Source organism: Erpetoichthys calabaricus, chromosome 18, assembly GCF_900747795.2.
Source record: "Erpetoichthys calabaricus chromosome 18, fErpCal1.3, whole genome shotgun sequence".
NCBI classification, from domain to species: domain Eukaryota; kingdom Metazoa; phylum Chordata; class Cladistia; order Polypteriformes; family Polypteridae; genus Erpetoichthys; species Erpetoichthys calabaricus.
This window is the reverse complement of record NC_041411.2, coordinates 55112383-55134629: the sequence shown is the minus strand read 5'-3', so window position 1 is coordinate 55134629 and position 22247 is coordinate 55112383. Positions and strand designations below refer to the sequence as shown.

At 40.9% G+C, this 22247-nt stretch overlaps 1 protein-coding gene and 1 non-coding gene across 2 annotated transcripts in view; both read left to right on the top strand.

The window, feature by feature from the left end:
- Positions 1 to 22247, top strand: part of cenpp (centromere protein P) — a 410887-nt gene that overhangs the window by 59478 nt on the left and 329162 nt on the right. Inside the window, exons 3-6 of the mRNA XM_051921525.1 lie at positions 17395 to 17552; positions 18111 to 18199; positions 21120 to 21208; positions 21342 to 21438. Coding sequence (XP_051777485.1) covers positions 17395 to 17552; positions 18111 to 18199; positions 21120 to 21208; positions 21342 to 21438 — 433 coding nt within the window. The remainder of the gene's footprint in view (positions 1 to 17394; positions 17553 to 18110; positions 18200 to 21119; positions 21209 to 21341; positions 21439 to 22247) is intronic.
- Positions 4321 to 4403, top strand: trnal-uaa (transfer RNA leucine (anticodon UAA)). Its single transcript has one exon. It is a non-coding gene; the product is annotated as a tRNA-Leu (tRNA).

Here is a 22247-nt window from a genome sequence, read left to right as displayed (position 1 = left end):
TGCAGAGAAATTAGTTCATGCGTTTGTCTTTAGTCGACTAGATTACTGTAATGCACTCCTCTCAGGACTACCCAAAAAAGACATCAATCGTTTGCAACTAGTGCAGAATGCAGCTGCTAGAATCCTTACCAGGAAAAGAAAATCCGAACACATTTCTCCAGTTTTGATGTCACTACACTGGTTACCTGTGTCATTCAGAATTGACTTTAAAATTCTGCTTATGGTTTTTAAAGCTTTAAATAATCTCGCCCCGTCTTATATATCGGAATGTCTGACACCTTATATTCCAAATCGCAACCTCAGATCCTCAACTGAGTGTCTCCTTAGAATTCCAAGAGCAAAACTTAAAAGAAGTGGTGAGGCGGCCTTCTGCTGTTATGCACCTAAAATCTGGAATAGCCTGCCAGTAGCAATTCGCCAGGCTAATACAGTGGAGCACTTTAAAAAACTACTGAAAACACATTACTTTATCATGGCCTTCTCATAACTTCACTGTAATTTAATCCTGACACTCTGTATATCCAATTCATTATAATAACCATTCAAAATCTGTACTAACCCCTACTCTCTCTTCTGTTTCCTTTTCCGGTGTCCTATTGGTGGTGGCTTGTGCCACCACCATCTACCCAAAGCACCATGATGTTCCAACAATGATGGATGGATTAAAAGCCAGAAGTCTGTATAACCATCAGCATCAAGTGACTCCGTGAGAACCCTAACTACAAAGAGGACTATTTCATTTATGTTAGGTAGAATGCCCAAAGGGGACTGGGCGGTCTCGTGGCCTGGAACCCCTACAGATTTTATTTTTTTCTCCAGCCTTCTGGAGTTTTTTTTTGTTTTTTCTGTCCACTCTGGCCATCGGACCTTACTCCTTCTTATGTTAACTAAGGTTGTCTTATTTTAATTTCTTATTTGTCTTTTATTCTTCTTTTCTTCATTATGTAAAGCACTTTGAGCTACTTTTTGTATGAAAATGTGCTATATAAATAAATGTTGTTGTTGTTGTTGTTTGTGCGTATGCACCGAACAGCAGTTTGGAGTACCCACCCTTTTTGGAGTCCCTGGAGGGGGTGCTAGAGGGCATACCTTGTAGGGACTCCCTCGTTCTGCTGGGAGACTTCAATGCTCACGTGGGCAATGACAGTGAGACCTGGAAGGGCGTGATTGGGAGGAATGGCCCCCCCAATCTGAACCCGAGCGGTGTTTTGTTATTGGACTTCTGTGCCCGTCACGGATTGTCCATAACGAACACCATGTTCAAGCATAGGGGTGTTCATATGTGCACTTGGCACCAGGACACCCTAGGCCTCAGTTCGATGATCGACTTTGTGGTCGTGTCGTCGGACTTGCGGCCACATGTCTTGGACACTCGGGTGAAGAGAGGGGCGGAGCTGTCAACTGATCACCACCTGGTGGTGAGTGGGCTTCGATGGTGGGGGAGGATGCCTGTCAGGCTCGGTAGGCCCAAACGTGTTGTGAGGGTCTGCTGGAAATGTCTGGCAGAGCCCCCTGTCAGAAGTAGCTTCAACTCCCACCTCCGGCAGAACTTCAACCACATCCCGAGGGAGGTGGGGGACATTGAGTCCGAATGGGCCATGTTCCGTGCCTCTATTGTTGAGGCAGCTGACCGGAGCTGTGGCCACAAGGTAGTCGGTGCCTGTCGTGGCGGCAATCCCCGAACCCGTTGGTGGACACCGGTGGTGAAGGATGCCATCAAGCTGAAGAAGGAGTCCTACAGGACCCTTTTGTGCTGTGGGACCCTGGAGGCAGCTGATAGGTACCGGCAGGCCAAGCGGAATGCGGCTTTGGTGGTTGCTGAGGCAAAAACTCGAGTGTGGGAGGAGTTTGGGGAGGCCATGGAGAACGACTTTCGGACGGCTTCGAGGAGATTCTGGTCCACCATCCGGCGTCTCAGGAAAGGGAAGCAGTGCAGTGTCAACACTGTATATGGTGGGGATGGTGCGCTGCTGACCTCGACTTGGGACGTTGTGGGTCGGTGGGGGGAATACTTCGAAGACCTCCTCAATCCCATTAACATGCCTTCCAATGAGGAAGCAGAGCCTGGGGTCACCGAGGTGGTCAAAAAACTCCTTGGTGGCAGGGCCCCGGGGGTGGATGAGATACGCCCGGAGTTCCTCAAGGCTCTGGATGTTGTAGGACTATCCTGGTTGACACGCCTCTGCAACATTGCATGGACATCAGGGACAGTGCCTCTGGATTGGCAGACCGGGGTGGTGGTCCCCCTCTTTAAGAAGGGGGATTGGAGGGTGTGTTCCAACTACAGAGGGATCACACTCCTCAGCCTCCCTGGAAAAGTCTATTCAGGGGTCCTGGAGAGGAGGGTCCGTCGGATAGTTGAGCCTCGGATTCAGGAGGTTTTCGTCCTGGTCGCGGAACAGTGGACCAGCTCTATACCCTTAGCAGGGTCCTGGAGGGTGCATGGGAGTTTGCCCAACCAGTCTACATGTGTTTTGTGGACTTGGAAAAGGCATTCGACCATGTCCCTCGGGGAATCCTGTGGGGGGTACTCCGAGAGTATGGGGTACCGACCCCCCTGATAAGGGCTGTTCGGTCCCTGTACGATCGGTGCCAGAGCTTGGTCCGCATTTCCGGCAGTAAGTCGAACCCGTTTCCAGTGAGAGTTGGATTCCACCAGGGCTGCCCTTTGTCACCGATTCTGTTCATACCTTTTATGGACAGAATTTCTAGGCGCAGCCAGGGCGTTGAGGGGGTCCGGTTTGGTGGGCTCAGGATTGGGTTACTGCTTTTTGCAGATGATGTTGTCCTGTTTGCTTCATCAGGCCGTGATCTTCAGCTCTCTCTGGATTGGTTTGCAGCCGAGTGTGAAGCGGCTGGGATGAGAATCCGCACCTCCAAATCCGAGACCATGGTTCTCAGCCAGAAAAGGGTGGAGTGCCCTCTCAGGGTTGGTAGCGAGATCCTGCCCCAAGTGGAGGAGTTCAAGTATCTCGGGGTCTTGTTCACGAGTGAGGGAAGAATGGAGCGTGAGATCGACAGGCGGATCGGTGCGGCATCCGCAGTAATGCGGGTGCTGCATCGGTCTGTCGTGGTGAAAAAGGAGCTGAGCCGCAAGGCGAAGCTCTCAATTTACCAGTCGATCTATGTTCCTACCCTCACCTATGGTCATGAGCTATGGGTAGTGACCGAAAGAACGAGATTGCGAATACAAGCGGCTGAAATGAGTTTCCTCCGCACGGTGTCTGGGCTTTCCCTTAAAGATAGGGTGATAAGCTCAGTCATCCGGGAGGGGCTCAGAGTAGAGCCGCTGCTCCTCCGCATCGAGAGGAGTCAGATGGTGGTTCGGGCATCTGATCAGGATGCCTCCTGGACGCCTCCCTGGTGAGGTGTTCCGGGCACGTCTAACCGGGAGGAGGCCCCGGGGAAGACCCAGGACACGCTGGAGGGACTATGTCTCTCGACTGGCCTGGGAACGCCTTGGGATTCTCCCGGAAGAGCTAGAAGAAGTGGCCGGGGAGAGGGAAGTCTGGGCATCTCTGCTCAAGCTGCTGCCCCCGCGACCCGACCTCGGATAAGCGGGAGACAATGGATGGATGGATGGATGGACTTACCGGTTTCCGAGTAATAGATCGGAGAATCATATTGGAAATATTGACCTAAGGATAAAATATAAGGATTCAGCAATATGTTTTTTAAAACATACTCGTTTGACGTGTGTAATAATCAATAATGTGCCGTACTGTGATCGGGACTCTTTGGAGAATAGACTGTATTAACAATAATTATATGTCATTTAGTCCTATCCATAAAAAATAAATAAATAAAAAACATTGTTCTAATAACATATTGAAGACACACCATTTTGTCTTTTGGTGAGATTTGGAGTCATCTTTCAGTATTTACGGCAAGCTGTGTAATGGACCAGTCTGAATGCTTATATTTATATATAATAATCGAAAAGAGAGGGATTGTTTGAAAGCAGACTTTATCATAAGGAGAGTGATTTCTTTTAGCAAATGTGTGCCCTTTGACCGGTTTTAAGACCAGTTTACATTTACAACAGGAAGATATGAACTTATGTTAAAGACCGGTATGTGTGAACCTGTTCTTGTGTCAGCTGTCCCAAGTACTCGTATCAGCAAAAGAAAAGCTAATCTTACATAGAGTATTTCACATAATGTTTGAGCAGGGCACACAGCTGTGTGCTGCTGAAGTGGGAGTCACACCTTCTGGCCTCCCGCGCCAGAAGAGAAGATGAGTCTCCACCTGTTTTTGAAGGAGCTGAAAGAATACGTTTTCATGGAGTGGCGAAGATTGATTAATCCGCCTTTTTCTTCCACCAGAATGGCAGAGTGGTTAAGGCGTTGGATTTAAGATCCAATGGGCAGATGCCCACGTGGGTTCAATCCCCACTTCTGGAAGCTTGTTATTCAAGTGTGCCCTTTCACTCTGTGTCTGCGTACAGCTCTCACCTTTAGAAAGTTAAGCAAAATGCTTCTACAATGTGGATCCTTAGCTCAGGTGAAAATACAAACATAAATGTACTTGATTATTTGTACTTGATTATTTAAACTGTGGTGTATTTGATAGAAAAGGGTTTGTTTTAGATTTTTTTATACGTATCTAGCGTAATTTAAAAGGGAATTGCTGTATACTGTTTACCTCTCTGTGATTTTTAAAAGGCTTATATCGAACTAGTTATCTCGTGCTTTACATGCAATACCTACTATCCTTTACCTTCAAAAGTTAAAAACCACAAAACGAGCGTCTGTTTTCTCACCGAAGGAGGGGCCGGCCGACACCCGCAGGGCCTGCCAGATTCAAGCAACAGGAACATGGTTGCTCTCTCTCTCTTTTCACACTGAGACATGAACGTGCAGCGGCTGTCAGCATGCCTTTCTGTGAGATGAGGGAGCTGTTTCACTGCAGGGTCTGTCAGCTTGCCTTTGTGCGAGATGGCTTTGTGTGAGATGGGGATGGCTGTTTCACTTGAACTGCGGCTTACAGAGAGCAATTAAAAGCGGTCTAGATAGAATAGGCTTTCCTTTTTTTTTTTTTTTTTACAAATTATAAAGCAAAGGTTAGATAGATAGATATTTTAATCTTGTGATAATATTGAAATAATAGATGAGAGGATATGCTGGAGCGGCTTTAAGGGAGACCTGGCTGGCTGGGTATGAGCAGGAACATGTCTGGACATGTCGATCAGGCCTTGGGTTCATGGCAAGGTCGTTCATTTGATATAAAGGGCCTCAGGAGAAGGGGCAGGGAGGGGGATGCCAGCCAACAAACAGGTGTTGACAGACCGGGGGCAATGCAGAGGCAGCATCCATCAAACTGCTCTGGATACAAACCCTGAATAAATCAGGCGGATGGGGGATCTGGGCAGGATCAACACCCATCAGACTGCTCTTGACACAAACCCTGAACCAATCAGGTGGGTGGGGTGGGATTAAGGTGGGGTCTGGGTGGGATCAACACCTATCAAACTGCTCTTGACACAAGCCCTGAACCATTCAGGTGGGGGTGGGTGGGATTAAGGTGGTGTCTCTTACAGGTTGGAATTCACCAATCACAGGATGGGGGCCTGGCACATTTAAATCCACCAATCAGAGGAAAGGGGGAGGGAGATCAAGTCATCGATCATTTTTGATTGACATTTTGACAGAAGCACCCTGCCTTAATACTACTCTTGCTGCTTGGGATTATCGACACATTGACAAAACAGGCTGATGGAGAGGTGCGAACAGATTTAAGGTGTGTCGGGTTTACGAGTTTTTTTTCGTAAGCTTTGGTAATTCTAGTGTTAAGTGAAGTGCCTATTTGGTTTGCTTACAGCGATGTTGACATGAATTACTCCAGTTTTTAATACCAGAACAGGGCTCGCAAAATTTCAAAATCCCTGGTAGCCCTTCGGGCAGGCACTCTTCAGTTTTTGGTAGCCCGAATAAAAAAGAGATTATTTTTAATGTATAATATTGTAAAGGAAACAAAACATCAATCAAAAAATTGTTAAAACACACAGTACAACAACTGTATAAAAATTACAATCATCAACTCAAATATTTGGTTCTAATTGAACAGAAATTTCTATGAACTTGTAAGAACTGTGTAGAACATGAATCGGTCTGTGTCAGATTCTGAATCTGAAATTTCCACTGAAGTCACGGATGAGAAAATGCCACTCGACATTGAGGGCATAGCATCTCCTTCATCAGCTTTCTCTTCCTGTGCATCAGCCTCCATTTCACTGCTCTTTGTTCTTGTCGGGGTTTTATGATCCAGGTGTCTTGAACCTTTTCTAGAAAACATCCAGAAACGAATTGACTTGTCAGGGCAAAAAGATTCAACTGTTTCCCCATTAATGGAGAGTTGCATGCAGTCATTCAGTGTTTCAGGGTGTAGAGAGGTACGATGTGTTGTCTTCACTCGGTTCATGCAAGAAAATCCTCCCTCACAGATGGCTGTTGATGGACTAAGTGTCAGCATTAATTTCACCAGTAACAAGATATGAGAGAGGTGTTCTGGACTCCCAGAGAGGAGATCTCTGTACAAGCAATCATCTACCTTGCTACCCCGGTGTTCTGCAAGCCACATTTTTAGATCCATCCATTCTTGTGGAATTTTCTTTTTCTCTTTCTCATCTAGCAAACTGGCAAAATATGTGACAAGATAATCTACCTCTTCATCCCCATAATTTGCCAGCTCTTCTCTGGGGTAGGGAAGAGTGGAAGGGTCAAAAACTTTGAAACAAGAGAGAGGCTTTTCACGCAGATTTTTAAATCTGTTGTCCATGTACTTGACTGTGTTCTCAATAATCTTCTGAATCTCTGCACCAAAGGTGTCGTTGTCTGTGCCCTCACCTCTTCTAGCAGGTTGCTGACTTTTTGTGAGCTGAGTTCCATAGTAGCAAATGCTACCATCCTCGTTCGCTGTGAACTTTGTGTCCAAGGTTTTCTGGTATTCTCCTGGTTTTGTTTTTTGGCTGAGTAAGCGTGACGCGGTGTTCTCAACTAACTGATTTGTTCGTGTGATGTTTAGGTTATCGTGCTGAAAATCAGTACAGCACTTGGATAAGATGGTACTGTAGTCCAACATGAAGTGCAGGAAGCGAACAAATTTCTCAGTCTTCATCTCCTGCACCACCCTCTTAGCCTTGGCTGCATCCTCGGACTTGACATCACTTCCTCCTGCCATGTTCTCCATATGAACAACAGTGGGAGTGTAATTTTTTTCCACAGCCTTCAGACATCTCAGCCAGCTTGGAAGCCACCGTGTGGTCTTCAGGCCACTGAAATGTGCCAGTTTCTCATTTAGCAGTTCACTTATTTCTGTCAGTTCTCTTTGCTTCTTTGGGGAATAGTAGTACATCTTAAAGATGGTTTTCAGTGTATCTTCAAATTTCACCAGGTAGTCACAGCCTTTCACGCTATCCAGCATGGCTAGCTCTAATTTGTGTGCCACACAGTGAATTGTTATGATGTGGGGTATCCTCTGTTTCAGACTCCCAGCTACTCCTGTTTTCTCACCCATCATCACTGCAGCACCATCAAAATTTGCACACACTACTTTCTTTTTCCATGTGTCTTCTCTGATACCCATGGTGTTCACTGCTTCATCAATAGCCTCTAAAATACAGGCAGCATTTGCACTCTTAACTGGCTGACATTTGATCATGTATGTGGATATGTCACCATTAATCTCTCACATACCTGACATGAACCAACTCCTGTTCTATTATACCAGTGTCTGTACTGCCATCTGCAAGAATGGATAAGAACCTGCTTTCTTGAATTTCCTTTTCGATCTGGTCTCTTGAAGTTTGTGCAATTGCTCCAATAAACTCTCTGCAAGCATGGTCATTGAGGTAAGTGGAACCAAGATCTAGGCCATTTGCTTTTTGAAGTTTGCAAAGACTGCTAAATTTTGCCAATGGTAGTTCACTCTTTGCAACATAGTACGCTGTTCTAAACAGCTTTTTCAGGACTTCTTGTTGTGCTTGGTTTATTTTTAGTATGTTTTTTGCAATTGGTGTTTGTTCTGGGAAAGATGCTGCAGACTGAGCACCAATGCATTTCTTGTGATGCAGAGATTTCTCATAGGTTCTGATGGGGTCTTTCCTAAAATTACTGGCCCCAGTAACAAAGGCGCTTGTCGAGTCAGAAATCGACACCTGCGTAAATCCATCTATTTTTACACACGCACACACATAACGGTCAGCGATTTTTTAAAATTCTCTGCGCAATCAACCTCTATCACATGTTTAAGCTTGCTGCGGGAGATTTCACTTGTCACGTTTGAATAGTAAGCTAATGAGTGATAAGACGATGTCAGAGGAATTGGTGCGCAACTAATCCGTCACTGACCAATCAGTACTGCCACTCTCTATACACAGTTCGCACGATCGCAAAGTGAAAGTAAAAAACAAGCAAGAATTCAAACGCGATTTCAATATTCCACATATTGACAGTGGTTCATCGATGCCCGAAAAAATGACATAATTACCCAGCTACAATTGTGAAAGAATGCAAAAGCATTGACATATATTTTTCCTTCCTATGATAGCCCGACGGGCAGGGCTGAGATAGATTTTGGTAGCCCGACTGGAAGACACAATAGCCCCGGGATGTCGGGCTAGCGATTTTTCGAGCCCTGCAGAATAAAATTTATTTACAATTTTTCAAAGAACAATGGACATCTCCCTGTTAATACAAAGTGTACTGTGTTAAGAGGAACACTTTTACTCGCTGAAACCCACAGTTAGTAAGCCAAGTATACAACTTATTTCATTGTTAAATACAGATCTGCAATCACAGAATTTGTGTCTTTTGTGTCAGTTTTAAAGGTGGGACAAATGTGAAAAAAATGAGCGATAGAAAATTAAAGCACCATAACATTTGAAGTTTGAATTATTTTAACTAATCCTTTAAATATTACTGTTCAGTAATATTTTTAACCAGTGGGTAGAAGACAGAAACAAATATAAAAATTTGGGGATCCACCCTGTATATTTTAATAACATGAAGAAAAGGCAATTGAGCAAAACGAGTATACATCAAAGACTGAGTCAAACAGTGACTAAAATGTAGAAAGGTGTGCTCGGGTTTATAGGTGTAGGACAGGGAGAGGCGGATTCTTAGACACAAGTGAGGTCTGCAGGAGGGTGTGGTTTAGATGCAGAAGGGGGTAGAGTTAGGGCTGGGCGGTATGACCAAAATTCTAAATCACTGTATTTTTCAAAATTATACCGGTTTCATGGTATTGGATGGTATTTTTTTTCCCATGCATGAGTGGATTTTAACCACATTTTCCACTGCAATTACTGGCTAACAATAACCTATTCCACTGTCATGATAATTGTACATTGTACAAAAAAACATTTTAATGTTTGCACAAGTATTAATACAGGTTTGCATGGCCCCATAAAGTGATAGTTTTCAAGGGGGTGGCAGTAATGAAGAGATGGAATCACATTGCATGACAGATGCAGTCAAAATATAGAGCCTTTTTATTGAACAAATTTTGCAAACAACTTAAGCTAAAATTTTGACAACATATTTTCAACCATCCAAAGAGGCATTTAGACTTAGTAAAATATCCAGAGGTGTTTGTCAAAAGTTGTATTGCACTGACCATGTCTTACTTAGAAAAGGAATAAATAGTAAATATTTTTTGTAAACCAACTACACTTTGTTAATGTTAACCATCTCTGTCCACTGACACGTTAAAGTGACTTTTTAAACAACTTTACCATCATTAAACCGCATAATATTTAAACTAATAAATAATAACAATAAAATAGTGCAGCTTCCAGTAATAATACTATTACTTCAAGAGTTCAAAGCCTAGGTGCTTTACACAGTATTCACCAAATTAAAATAAAATTAAACAAGTGCAACTTGGTGATGACATCTTTACCAACTGAACCATCATTAAGGCAAACTGCATTAATATGGACCTTGCTTCAAGCTAAGCTATATACATAAATAATAAAACTGCAACTTGCATTTATAATGCTATTTGTGGTTTAGCCCTACGGAAGCGTATTGGGGCCATGGTGAAGAAAAAAAAAACATGGACACAGTGAAGAAAAAAAAACTATATGTCGAGATTAAAGTCGACATTTCCACTTTATTCTCATAGTTTATTTTGTCATTAAAGTAGAATGTCGTAAACTAAATTTCATCCTGAAATCAATGTTTAATTTACTAGATTTTCTTAAACCCTGTCATAAGTTAATGTTGCACATTAAATGCTTTGTGTTAAGTGTTCCCCGACCCAGTTGTTAATCGCTGTGCGTTTCTTAAACTGACTTCCTCTGCACTAAGAGGAAGCGCTTGCAGCGATCGCCGCACAGAATACATTCACTTCATGATATTCCTGCTCTCTGAAAATGTAGAATGCTAAGATAAATTTTAAAGTTGAAATGCATTAAAGCAGGTATTAAACATGCACGGTTGTGCTGCTCCCTCACAGTAAGGGGTCCCCAGGTGTACGTTCAGTGTAGAGAACTTTATGACAGGTGTGACGAGGCTCCAAAAAACTGGATGTATGAATGGATATCGCACAGGTTTAACTTAAATGTTGTGTAAATATTGGGTTTGTGATCTGCTGGTCGGAGACATGAACACAGAATTCAATGCATGTTCTTCTGAGCAGGCTTTCTTTATTGCATGCGTGCTGTCTCTGTCTGATGTACCAAACCCACAGTTCCTATCTTTCCTTTTTCTTTCTCCACATAACCAATCACCACACGATAAACGTCTTTGTGAAATTAAATGTAGTTATAAACTTAGACCACGGAGTGTTCAGAACTTTAAAAAAAAAAATCTTCGTTATACATGTTTAATTATGCCATCCATTCAGGGTTGCGCTCATTCCAGTAAGCATTGTGTATGAGGCAGGAGCAAATCCTGAACGTGGCGCCAGCACATCGCAAGGTGAATACGAGCAATACATACACTAGCAGGGTCAATATAGCATAACAAAACCCCACATCCTACATGACTTTGAAAGGAAACTGAAGCACAGCGAGTAAACCCACCAGAAAAACATGCAAATTCAAAGCGGGGAACACCTGGGATCCCATTGCTGCGAGGCAGCAGTGCAACCTCCACGCCACCGTGCCCCCACATGATTAATACATGTTTTATTGCATTTCATCATGAAAATTATATCAAGTATTTATCTTAGCATTCTAAATGTTCAGGGAGCAGGAATATCATGAAATTAATGTATTCTGTGTACTGCCTGCACCTCCTCTTAGTTCAAGAGTTCATCAGTCTAAGAAGCACATAGCGATTAACATGGCTCCGGGAACTTAACACAAAGCATTTAATTTTCTACACAACTTATGACGGGGTTTGAGAAAATCTAGTAAATTAAATATTCATTTTAAGATAAAGTTTAGTTTATCTCTACTTTAATAACAAATTACGAGAATAAAGTCAACATGTTGACTTTAATCTCGATAATCAACGAGAATAAAGTAGAAATGTCGAGAATAAAGTCAACATCTCGTCAAACTTTTACACAGTACCCAGGTACATTACACAGTATTGAAAAAAATAAAACAAGTACAACTTGGCTTGCAGTATTATCCAGTAGTATAGAAACAGTATTCACACATTTGAACATAATGGTCCACATCCGACCTTTTAAATCCAAAGTACCTCCAGACAACAGACGTGACTCCTTTTTCCAGAAATAGTTCTTCTGTGTCATCATGTTCAACTTTATCGTCTGCTTCAGTTTTGGACTGTTCTCTGTTCATTAGGGTCCATTTTCACAGCGCAACACCTCCACTAACACATGTACTCCTTTGCATGTGTTTAGCGGTGTAGCAGTGAAATAGGTCCCCCTTAAACAGTTTCCCACAGCGCCACATTCTGAACATTGTTTAGGCAATTTAAACCGGTGTTGCGGTATAAGAAAAATCCATATCATAACAAAAATAAAGAATGGTTTTCGGTATGAACCGGCATACCGCCCTGCACTAGGTAAAATCCTAGTTGGGCTTTCCTTCTGGTGATCTTTGGAAGACTGAGAAAAAGCATTAGTACCGTTCATCAACTTTTGACTCTGCATCTTATCCACAGTTAAGCCCATAGACTGCCTCCCATGCTCACGCGTGTGTGACACCAGCTAATAACAATGGTCAGCAAGCATTTTGCTACTGGGATTCTTTCACCTTTACTTTAACAAATTTCACTTGCTGACTCCAAATCTGAAGACTGTTTTCATCCAGCACGTCCCATTTTTTAGTTATGATGTTCCAGGTCTTGGACAACTAGGGTGACTGGACAGTAAAGGCGATGCATTTCAGCATTTAAGAAATAAGTTTGGTCTTGAGAAAAGTGAAGCCAAAATTAAGGATGGTGTTTTTATTGGCCCTGAAAGCCGTGAACTGAGGCGTGACGATGAGTTCAAAAGGAAACGGAAGCCCACTGAATCAGCACCCTCATTCATACAGGTTGTCCAGAATATTCTTGACAGTCACAGAGCAGAGAATTTTTGCTGAGCTTGTAGAGAACCTGCTGAAAGTATATTGGCTTGCGGGAGCCAGAATGTCACTGAAGACGCATTTTTTACATACTCATCTCGACTTTTTTCCACCAAATCTAAGCGATGTCAGAGATGAGCATGGGGAAAGATTTCATCAAGATATAAAGGTGATGGAAAACTGATATCATGGAAAATCTTCTCTGAGCATGATGGGTGACTACTGTTGGTTCTTGCAAAGAGAGATGGATATGAGGTACAAGTGCAAAAGCGAGTGCCTGCAACATTTTTGGGCACACTGACCTCGCTTTTATATTGAGGTAAATTGACATTAATATACTTTAACGTGTCTCTGGTATCGACTTCTGGTTTGTTTTCAGAATAAACACATCAAAACAATTTTGGTGGGGCAGAGTCCAAACTTTAGATATTACGTTGATATATTGATATTCAAAAGTGTCAAAACTGCAATGATGTGTATCTCAAAAATCTGATGTGCTAGCTTAATTCTGATTTGATAAATGAAACCAGTGTGAAAAACTTAATAAAGAGCTGCTCTAAAGTTCCAAGTAGCAAACAAAAAATATTTTTTTGTAGACCAGTGTAATGCATCTACAAAATCTTGCATATGTTACTAACTTAACAGCAGTGCATATATAATAATAATGTTTGAATTTGAATATTTAGTGTGGATTGTAAGCACTTTTTTCAGTTACTGGACTGAAATTGTTAGAATAAATTTAGAATGTGCACATGCTAAGATAAATTAGGAAATTCATGACCTATCTTTCTTAATAAACCCTTTGTGGAAATCTCACAAATGTTATAAATTTTTTTTTTTTCCCCCACTGCAGGCATCCCCATCTCTGCAACACATTAAAGTTCAAGCCTTATTTTGTATTTTAATATTTATGAATACCGACACTTGTTTATTTAAAAGATAGTTAGATAACTACATTATGGATATACCAGTATTTTAAAGTTGTTGTTTATGTTAGTATTCATATATTTTATATCGTATTACAGAAAAAGGCACAATATTGTTCTCTTCAATAATGGAGGTACTTTAATAAAAAAATCCCCCCAAAAAAAAAGTCAAATGTGATTTCAGTTTTGCGGTTGTATTGAAAGGTTTTGAGTATTGTAAAGTTTCACTGCTTTTGGTATCAAATATAGAAATTCTGGTATCGTGATATCACTACTCCTAAGCCAATTATATCTCATGAGAATTTTTTGAGTGCTGCAGTTTTCTCCACTCAAGAACTTTTTAGCAGAATCAAAATGACATAAAACAATGCAACTAAACATGTCAAAATCCCTCACAGGAGATATTATGAACCTCCTGAATTACATTTACATTTACATTTACATCATTTAGCAGACGCTCTTATCCAGAGCGACTTACAACAGTGCTTAGTAGTCTACGACTGTTCTTCAGTCTTTAAGGCTAGGATTAAATCTACTGTCATTAAGTTACTGCTGACCAAGTTGTATACAAAACCCTGCTAGAAGAAAATAGTAAGTTAGTACAAAAATTTTTTTTTTTTTTTTTTTTTGAAAAAGGGTAGAAAAAAGAGTATGGGGACTTTAGTCCAAGTGCTGTTGAAAGAAGTGTGTCTTCAGGCGACGTTTGAAGACAGTGAGGGTCTCCGCTGTTCGTACAGCAAGAGGAAGTTCGTTCCACCACTGAGGAGCCAACACTGCAAAGAGTCTTGATGCATGTCGTCCTCTTCTTTTAAGTAAGGGTGGTTCGAGACGTGCAGTGCTTGATGTTCTGAGACAGCGAGAAGTGACACGCTGCTTGACCAGTGCTGATATGTAAGGTGGTGCAGCTCCAGTTTTGGCCTTAAAGGCAAGTGTTAGGGTTTTGAACCTGATGCGGGCAGCCACAGGGAGCCAGTGCAGGTTCCGCAGCAGAGGTGTAGTGTGCGAGAATTTGGGAATATCAAAAACGAGTCTTGCAGCTGCATTCTGGATCAGTTGAAGTGGTCGTGTTGCCTTTAGTGAAAGTCCAGACAGCAGAGAGTTGCAGTAGTCCAGCTTAGAGATGACCAAGGTCTGGACGAGAAGCTGAGTAGCCTCTGTAGTGAGAAAGGGGCGGATTCTCCTAATGTTGTAAAGGAGATATCTGCAGGACCTGGAGAGGTTGCTGATGTGTGGAGAGAAAGACAATTCTTCGTCTAGAGTGACACCAAGACTTCTTGCCGTTTTTGAGGGGACGATAACCGAGTTGTCAAGAGAGATTGCAAGGTCAAGATTCGGAGATGAGTTGACTCTGATATACAAGAGTTCAGTCTTGCTGGGATTCAACTTGAGGTGGTGGGAAGTCATCCAAGAGGAGATATCAGCAAGGCAGTTTGAGATGCGGGTTGAGACCTGCTGGTCATCGGGTAGAAAGGAGAGAATGAGTTGACTGTCATCCGCATAGCAGTGGTAAGAGAATCCATGTCCAGCTAGTGAATTAAGAAAGAAAGTGTAAGATGTGGTCTTTAATGTCACTGAATTGATAAAATACAAAGTCTAGTGGAATGAAATTAACCTAGATTTCTGTGAGAAATTGATCTATAAAGAAATTACCTGATTTCAGTTATTTTTCTTAAAGATGTAATAACCAGTTTCCTAATCAAAAGTAGTAGTTACCTTTTTGCACATGAACTATTGAGATTTGCTTAACTTTCTTGAATAAATTAAATAAGTATCAAAGGCTTAAGTTACTTGTCTTTGTATATAAGATATTAGGTTGAAGAATAGATAGTATGAGTTTTATCGACCTATCCATTCAAATACTAAATGATGTCTGTGAAATGTACAGTTATTATTGAAATGAATGATCTTTATAAATAATTTTAATCCATCCATCCATCCATTTTCCAACCCGCTGAATCCGAACACAGGGTCACGGGGGGTCTGCTGGAGCCAATCCCAGCCAACACAGGGCACAAGGCAGGAACCAATCCCGGGCAGGGTGCCAACCCACCGCAGGACACACACAAACACACCCACACACCAAGCACACACTAGGGCCAATTTAGAATCGCCAATCCACCTAACCTGCATGTCTTTGGACTGTGGGAGGAAACCGGAGCGCCCGGAGGAAACCCACGCAGACACGGGGAGAACATGCAAACTCCACGCAGGGAGGACCCGGGAAGCGAACCCGGGTCCCCAGGTCTCCCAACTGCGAGGCAGCAGCGCTACCCACTGCGCCACCGTGCCACCCAATAATTTTAATATAGATGACAATTTTCTCTTTTTAATAGAGTATTATATATACTGGTCAAAAAGTTAAAGGAACACTTTTTAATCAGAGTATAATATCAAGTCAATGAAACTTCTGGGATATTGATCTGTTCAGTTAAGTAGCAGAGGGGATTGTTAATCAGTTCCCGCTGCTTTGGTGTTAATGAAATTAACAGGTGCACTAGAGGGGCAACAATGAGACGACCTCCAAAACAGGAATGGTTTAACAGGTGGAGGCCACTGACATTTTTCCCTCCTCATCTTTTCTGACTGTTTTTCACAGTTTTGCATTTGGCTATGTTCAGTGTTACTACTGGTAGCATGAGGTGATACCTGGACATTGCAGAGGTTGCACAGGTAGTCCAACTTCTCTAGGATGGCACATCAATACGTGCCATTGCCAGAAGGTTTGCTGTGTCTCCCAGCACAGTGTCAAGGGCATGGAGGAGATTCCAGGACACCGGCAATTACTCTAGGAGAGATGGATAGGACTGTAGAAGGTCCTTAACCCATCAGCTGGACTGGTATTTGCTCCTTTGGACAAGGAGGAATAGGATGAGCACTGCAAGAGTCCTACAAAATGACCTTCAGCAGGCCACGGGTGTGAATGTCTCTGATGAAAAAAATCAGAAACAGACTTCATGAGGGTGGCCTGAGGGCCCAATGTCCTCTAGTGGGCCCTGTGCTCAGTGCCTGGCACCGTGGAGCTCAATTGGCATTTGCCATAGAATGCAGAATTGGCAGGTCCACCACTGGCAGCCTGTTTTTTTTTTTTCACTGATGAGAGCAGGTTCTTCCTGAGCACATGTGACAGACGTGGAAGGGTCTGGAGAAGCCGTGGAGAATGTTATGCTGCCTCTAACATCAGTGATCATCTGGGGAGGCATATCCATGGAGGGACGCACAGACCTCTACAGACTAGACAATGGCACCTTGAGTGCCATTAGGCATCAGGATGAAATCCTTGGACCCATTGTCAGACCCTATGCTGGTGCAGTGGGTCCTGGGTTCCTCCTGGTGGAGAGAGTATGCAGGCAGTTCCTGGAGGATGAAGGAATTGATGCCACTGACTGGTCCCCACGCTCGTCTGACCTAAATCCAATAGAACACCTCTAAAACATTATGTTTTGGTCCATTCCACGGCGACAAGTTGCACCTCGGACTGTCTAGGAGCTCAGTGATGCCCTGGTCCAGATCTGGAAGGAGATCCCCCAGGACACCATCCTTCATCTCATCAGGAGATGCCTCGTAGTTGTCAGGCATGCATACAAACTACTGAGTGCGATTTTGAGTTGCTGCAATAAAATTTAAGCAAAATGGACTAGCCTGCTGCATCATTTTTTCACATTGATTTTCGAGGTTTCTTTGAATTTAGCACTCTGTAGGTTGATATTTTTCATTTCCATCAAACGGTCTGGCATCCTTTCATTCCTAACACATTACCCAGCCCATATCATTATAGATATTCAGCTGTTTTTTTTCCCATTGAGATCAGATGTGTTTTCAAAGTGCTCCATTAATTTTTTTGAGCAGTTTATTATAAAATAACTAATTTTGTTTTAGTTTGTGTGAGGCTTTATGATAGTTTTACAAATTGATGACTTTTCTTTGTCTGTGTTGAAATTAATTGTAGTCTTGCATTTACTTAACAAGAACTTCACCTTTTTCTAGCCATTCCTTTGGAAGAATACCACAAGAAAGTGCATTGTATAATGACAGCAAAGAAAGTCTTAAACAAAAGATGGATTGCTTGGAAGTTTGTCTGTCTTATAATTCCAAACTAAATGGTGTAATTTTTAATGACTGCCAAAGCATGACAATTGAAAGAAGTAAGTATTGTTTTTTTATGAAGATTGAAAATTAAAGATTGCATGATTTTATTTGAATAAAGACAGTCATCAGCTGTGCTGCCTCCTATCTTCAGAAAACCAGATTCAATTTCTGGTCTTGTCGCCACATGTGAGGATTTGGTGTTTTCTCTCTGCATCTGTTTAAGTTTCTAACATCTGGGCCAATATAACTTTGTGTGCCTTATGCAAGAAACTGCTAGGATAAACTTCAGCTCCCTGGTACCTTAAAGCTAAACTGCAGTTGTGCATCTTAAAGTGATTTAATATGCATTGCAGAGTCATATAAAGTATAGGAACATGTGGCCAACATTAGTGTCTTTTTTAATAGTTACATTGATGACTCTCTGAAATATTTAAAATCATTAAAATATTATTGGAATTGTACAAAAAGAAAGATTGCCTTTATATTTTTACATGAACGATTTGTAAAACTGGTATAAATCTACAATTTTTCATTTTGATTTTGTTATACATGCATATAAAATAATTTCTCAAGGCTTATTAATTCTCTTCCTGATTTCTTGTTTTCTGTTTTAGGTACTGTCAGGACCATACAGAGACATAGGATTTCAGGAGTTTGTCACTCCATGCCTTTTTGGGTGGAATTTTGCCTTTTACAAGGAAAGGTTAAACAACTTATTTTGTTATGTTTCATATGTTCATTATCTAAACTTTTTATCCAGTTCAGGGTTGTAGGGAGCTGGTGCCAATCCTGGCTCACTGGACATAAGGCGTAAACCAGCCCACTATGAGTGGAACAGGATACAGAGCCCCACATTTATGTGTATTGGACTATTTTTGAGTCGCCAATAAACCTAATCAGCATGTCTTTTTGGTAGTGGTATGAAACCCATATAATCATAAAGGGAATAAACAAACTTCACATAGGTATTGATGATGCAGTGGCACTAACCAGTGTAGCATATTTTGGCCCACTTGTCTTGTACTGTATATTTTAATTGCTATTGTCTTAAGTACAATACATAAAGAAAGGTTTTCATTTTATTAATCACCAATAGCTGTGTACAAAATATTTTTACATACTCACCCCACAACATCTAAGTATTGTCAAGAAAAGCAAATTTGTAGAGGAACATATCTCAAAAAGGATGTGCAACTGAAATTGGATTTTTTTTTTATAAATAATTTGTTTAGTTTAGATTTGGTGCCCAATTACAAAATTATGAACAGTGTGTAAATGTTCCGCCATAACAGGTAAAATATTAATGTTTGTGAGTGGGAAATATAATTGTTAAGGATTAAGCCAAAAGAGTAATTTAGTAATAAGCCAAGTCAAATACCAAAAGGTAAACCCCAAAAATGGTTGCCAAGAGTTAAAACAAAAATCGGAGATTGGTAAATTAGAATTTGTTTGCTAGGTACTATTAAATTAGTGTTGGATTGATAGTGAAATTTTGACTTCCATATTAATGCTAGCTGTTGGACCTCAGTACTGGTATGAAAATGGTTCAGAAGCAAATAATGGATAACTCTACCTCCAACCCCAAGCCATCTCAGAGCTGATTCACAGCCCCAGCCTGCAAATGCACACACTTCCCTGCTACACTATAGTCCACAAATTAGCAGCAGTGGTAAAGGGTCACTTCTTGGAGTGTACAGTCCGTTTATGTAAAAATATATGTTCCAGATTCACAGTCTTCCTTAGAGTTCAGATTGTGCTAATACATGACTGAGCACAAGGTGCTTGAAAACTACCAATTACTTCTGTAACAGAAATTAGACATCTTTGCGCTGTACCATTTTAATGATTGTTTTTTTCTGTACTGTTTCAGTACCGGTATACTGTGTAACTCTATATTAAGTATACTTTCACTAATCTAAACAATGAGTAAGTGAATTTAAATTTTGTATTTCCAAAGCTTAGCCATTGGAAATAGCATGCTGGCATCTTTTACAACATAAACGTGACAGCGTCATCTTTAGCTCATTTGGAAAAACTTTGCTGCATTCATGAAAATCAAGTCCAAAATGGCCTCACCAATGGGGCTAAAACCATCTACAAAACGATGACACAAAAATTCTGAAGGTTGCAAAATGAATTTGTGACAAATACAATTTATTTTTGTATAGCCCAAAATCACACAAGTAGTGCCACAATGGGATTAAACAGACCTTGCCTTTTGACAGCCCCCAGCCTTGACTCAGTAAGAAGACAAGGAAAAACTCCCAAAAAATCCTTGTAGGGAAAAAAATGGAAGAAACCATGGGAAAGGCATTTCAAAGAGAGACCCCTTTCCAAGTAGGTTGGATGTGCAGTTGGTGTCAAAAAAAGGGGGTCAATACCATACACAGAACAAAACACAAGCTATCCTCAATACAATATAATTGTGCAATAGAAATGTTACAAGTACGGAGCAGAATTCAACAGCAGATAGTGTTACATAATACAATTTGGATTTGTTCAGAGTCCTGGAGTTCTTGGCCATCCAGCTGCCTTTCTTCTGTTGGCCATTTCACAGCTGAGTCAGCGCTGGGCCAACCAATCCGATGAAAGGACCCCCTCTACCTGATGATTCCTGTGATCCTCCATCAGAGATGACTTTACCTTAGGCAGGCAAAACAACTTGGCAGACCAGTACCAATCCTGGCAGATTTGAACAGTGTGTCAGTTCATCACAGAGCTTATTCTCGCAGGGGCCACTTTGGAATTGATAGTTAACATGATGTGCAAATCATTTAGAATGCTGGCAAAAAGCCGAGGAACAGGGATATGTGGATAACATGCAGAAGCATTGGTGCCCACCTTGCCACAGTGCTGCCAATAGTAGAATTTCATACATCTGTAATTTGATTTTAGATAAACAGATAGATAGAACTTTATTTATCTTAGGGTGAAATTTGGCTAGAAAAATTAAACTGGTTGTAATTACAATATTAGTATTACACATTCATTCAGTTCTAAAGTGCCTGTAAACAGTGTTAATGATTTATGAGATATAAGGAAATTCTAAAAAGCAAAAGGATGCCCTTCTCTTACATTACGTAGTACAAAAAGTAAACTTTCAGGTAATGAATTAGCTAAGTTTAGTCATTCCTAATTAGTTTAATCATTCCTAATGTGGCTTAGTCATGATTGACATTGTTTTTAAATCATGCATATACTGTAGCTATAAATAAGAATTAATTATACACACTGTTTCACAGAGTCAGTGTTTAGGAAGCTTCTTGATTTTTACATAAAATCAGTCTATCATCACAATATAGTAATGTATCCATGTATTTTCAGGCATAGTTTATTTCATACTTTATCCCATTTGCATCTTTATGCATGTAATCATCTGTCTTTAATACTACTACTAGCAGTATTCTATAGGTACATGCTTGCTAAAAAATGGATCATGTGATATTTCTGTATGATTGAAGAAAAACCAAAAGCTTGGCTGAAATGAAGAATGTTAAACACTCTTGTCTGAAGCAAATTTTAAAATTTTTAAAGTTTATATATTTACTGATTTTTTTTTTTTAAATATACATAAATATTTTTTCTTCTTCTATACTAAAATGTTTAATATTTGTATATTTAAGATTGAATCTGGTGTCAAGCCAACTGTTACAGCTCTGAATATCTTAATGGATCCTGCTGAGTTTCCAGAAATGTGTGCCTTTATATCAAAGTAAGTTTGTATATTCCTCTTATTTGCCTTGAATGTTTCATTCTACAAATTTAGCGTGCAGATATTCTTAATATTAAGAATGAGATACACAGTCAGTAATTTCTTTTATATTTTTTGCATTTTTTACTTCTAGAGCTGAGGCTACTGCAAGTCTTTTTCATTTCTTTAGAGCTCTTAGTGAATATGGTGAATGGTATGCACATCGAAAGAGAACATTTAAACATTTCAAGGTTAGTGCATTTTTAGGAGAGGCAATTATTAGTATTTTTTAATCATGCTTATTAATAAACTTATTGCTGTCTTCTATGTCATAAAAGGAACCTGAGAAGACCCTATAAAAGCACTCCAGTAAATTTAAAACAAATAGTGAGTTTGTTGTTTGTGATATCCTGAGTGCCTCAGGGCATAGTAAAGTATTTGTAAGAGAGGAAATCAAAACCAATGTTTTTGATAAACCATGGTCCAATTTGTGTGACATAATGAGCACTTTATAAGATGCATATATTATAGGTTTACCAATTTTAGCCTGAAGTTGTTGAAGGAAACATTTTTATCCATGAAAATAGTGAATGTTTATAGCAGGTTTAGAAAAACACTCCCAGGTGTAATATAAGCTGCCTCACCACTCCATATGAGGAGCCAGAGTCGGGAGGAAGAGGGATGAAGCTTGACTGTGGAGGGGCGGAGATGGAAAGGAGAGGAATAGAAGATAAAAGGGACTGTATATTTGGTGCTGTTCACACTATGCTGTTGTGGGGAGCGAGGGAGAAGCACGTTCCCATTTGTAAATAAACATGTGCTGTGCTGGAACTCGTATGTCTGTCTGTGACAGGGTTGGGGCGGCTGGAATGCCCCTGGCTTCCACAGTTGATAAAATAGAAAATAGAAGATTAAGATTTGGTACAAGAAATGTTGATGGTGAAATAATTCTGTAGTTTCATGCTGCAACTAAATTGGTTGCATGTATTACTGTATTTAAAAAAGGGAAAAGAGGTTAGTAACATTTGAATATGGTAATGTGATGTATATAGGTAAGAAG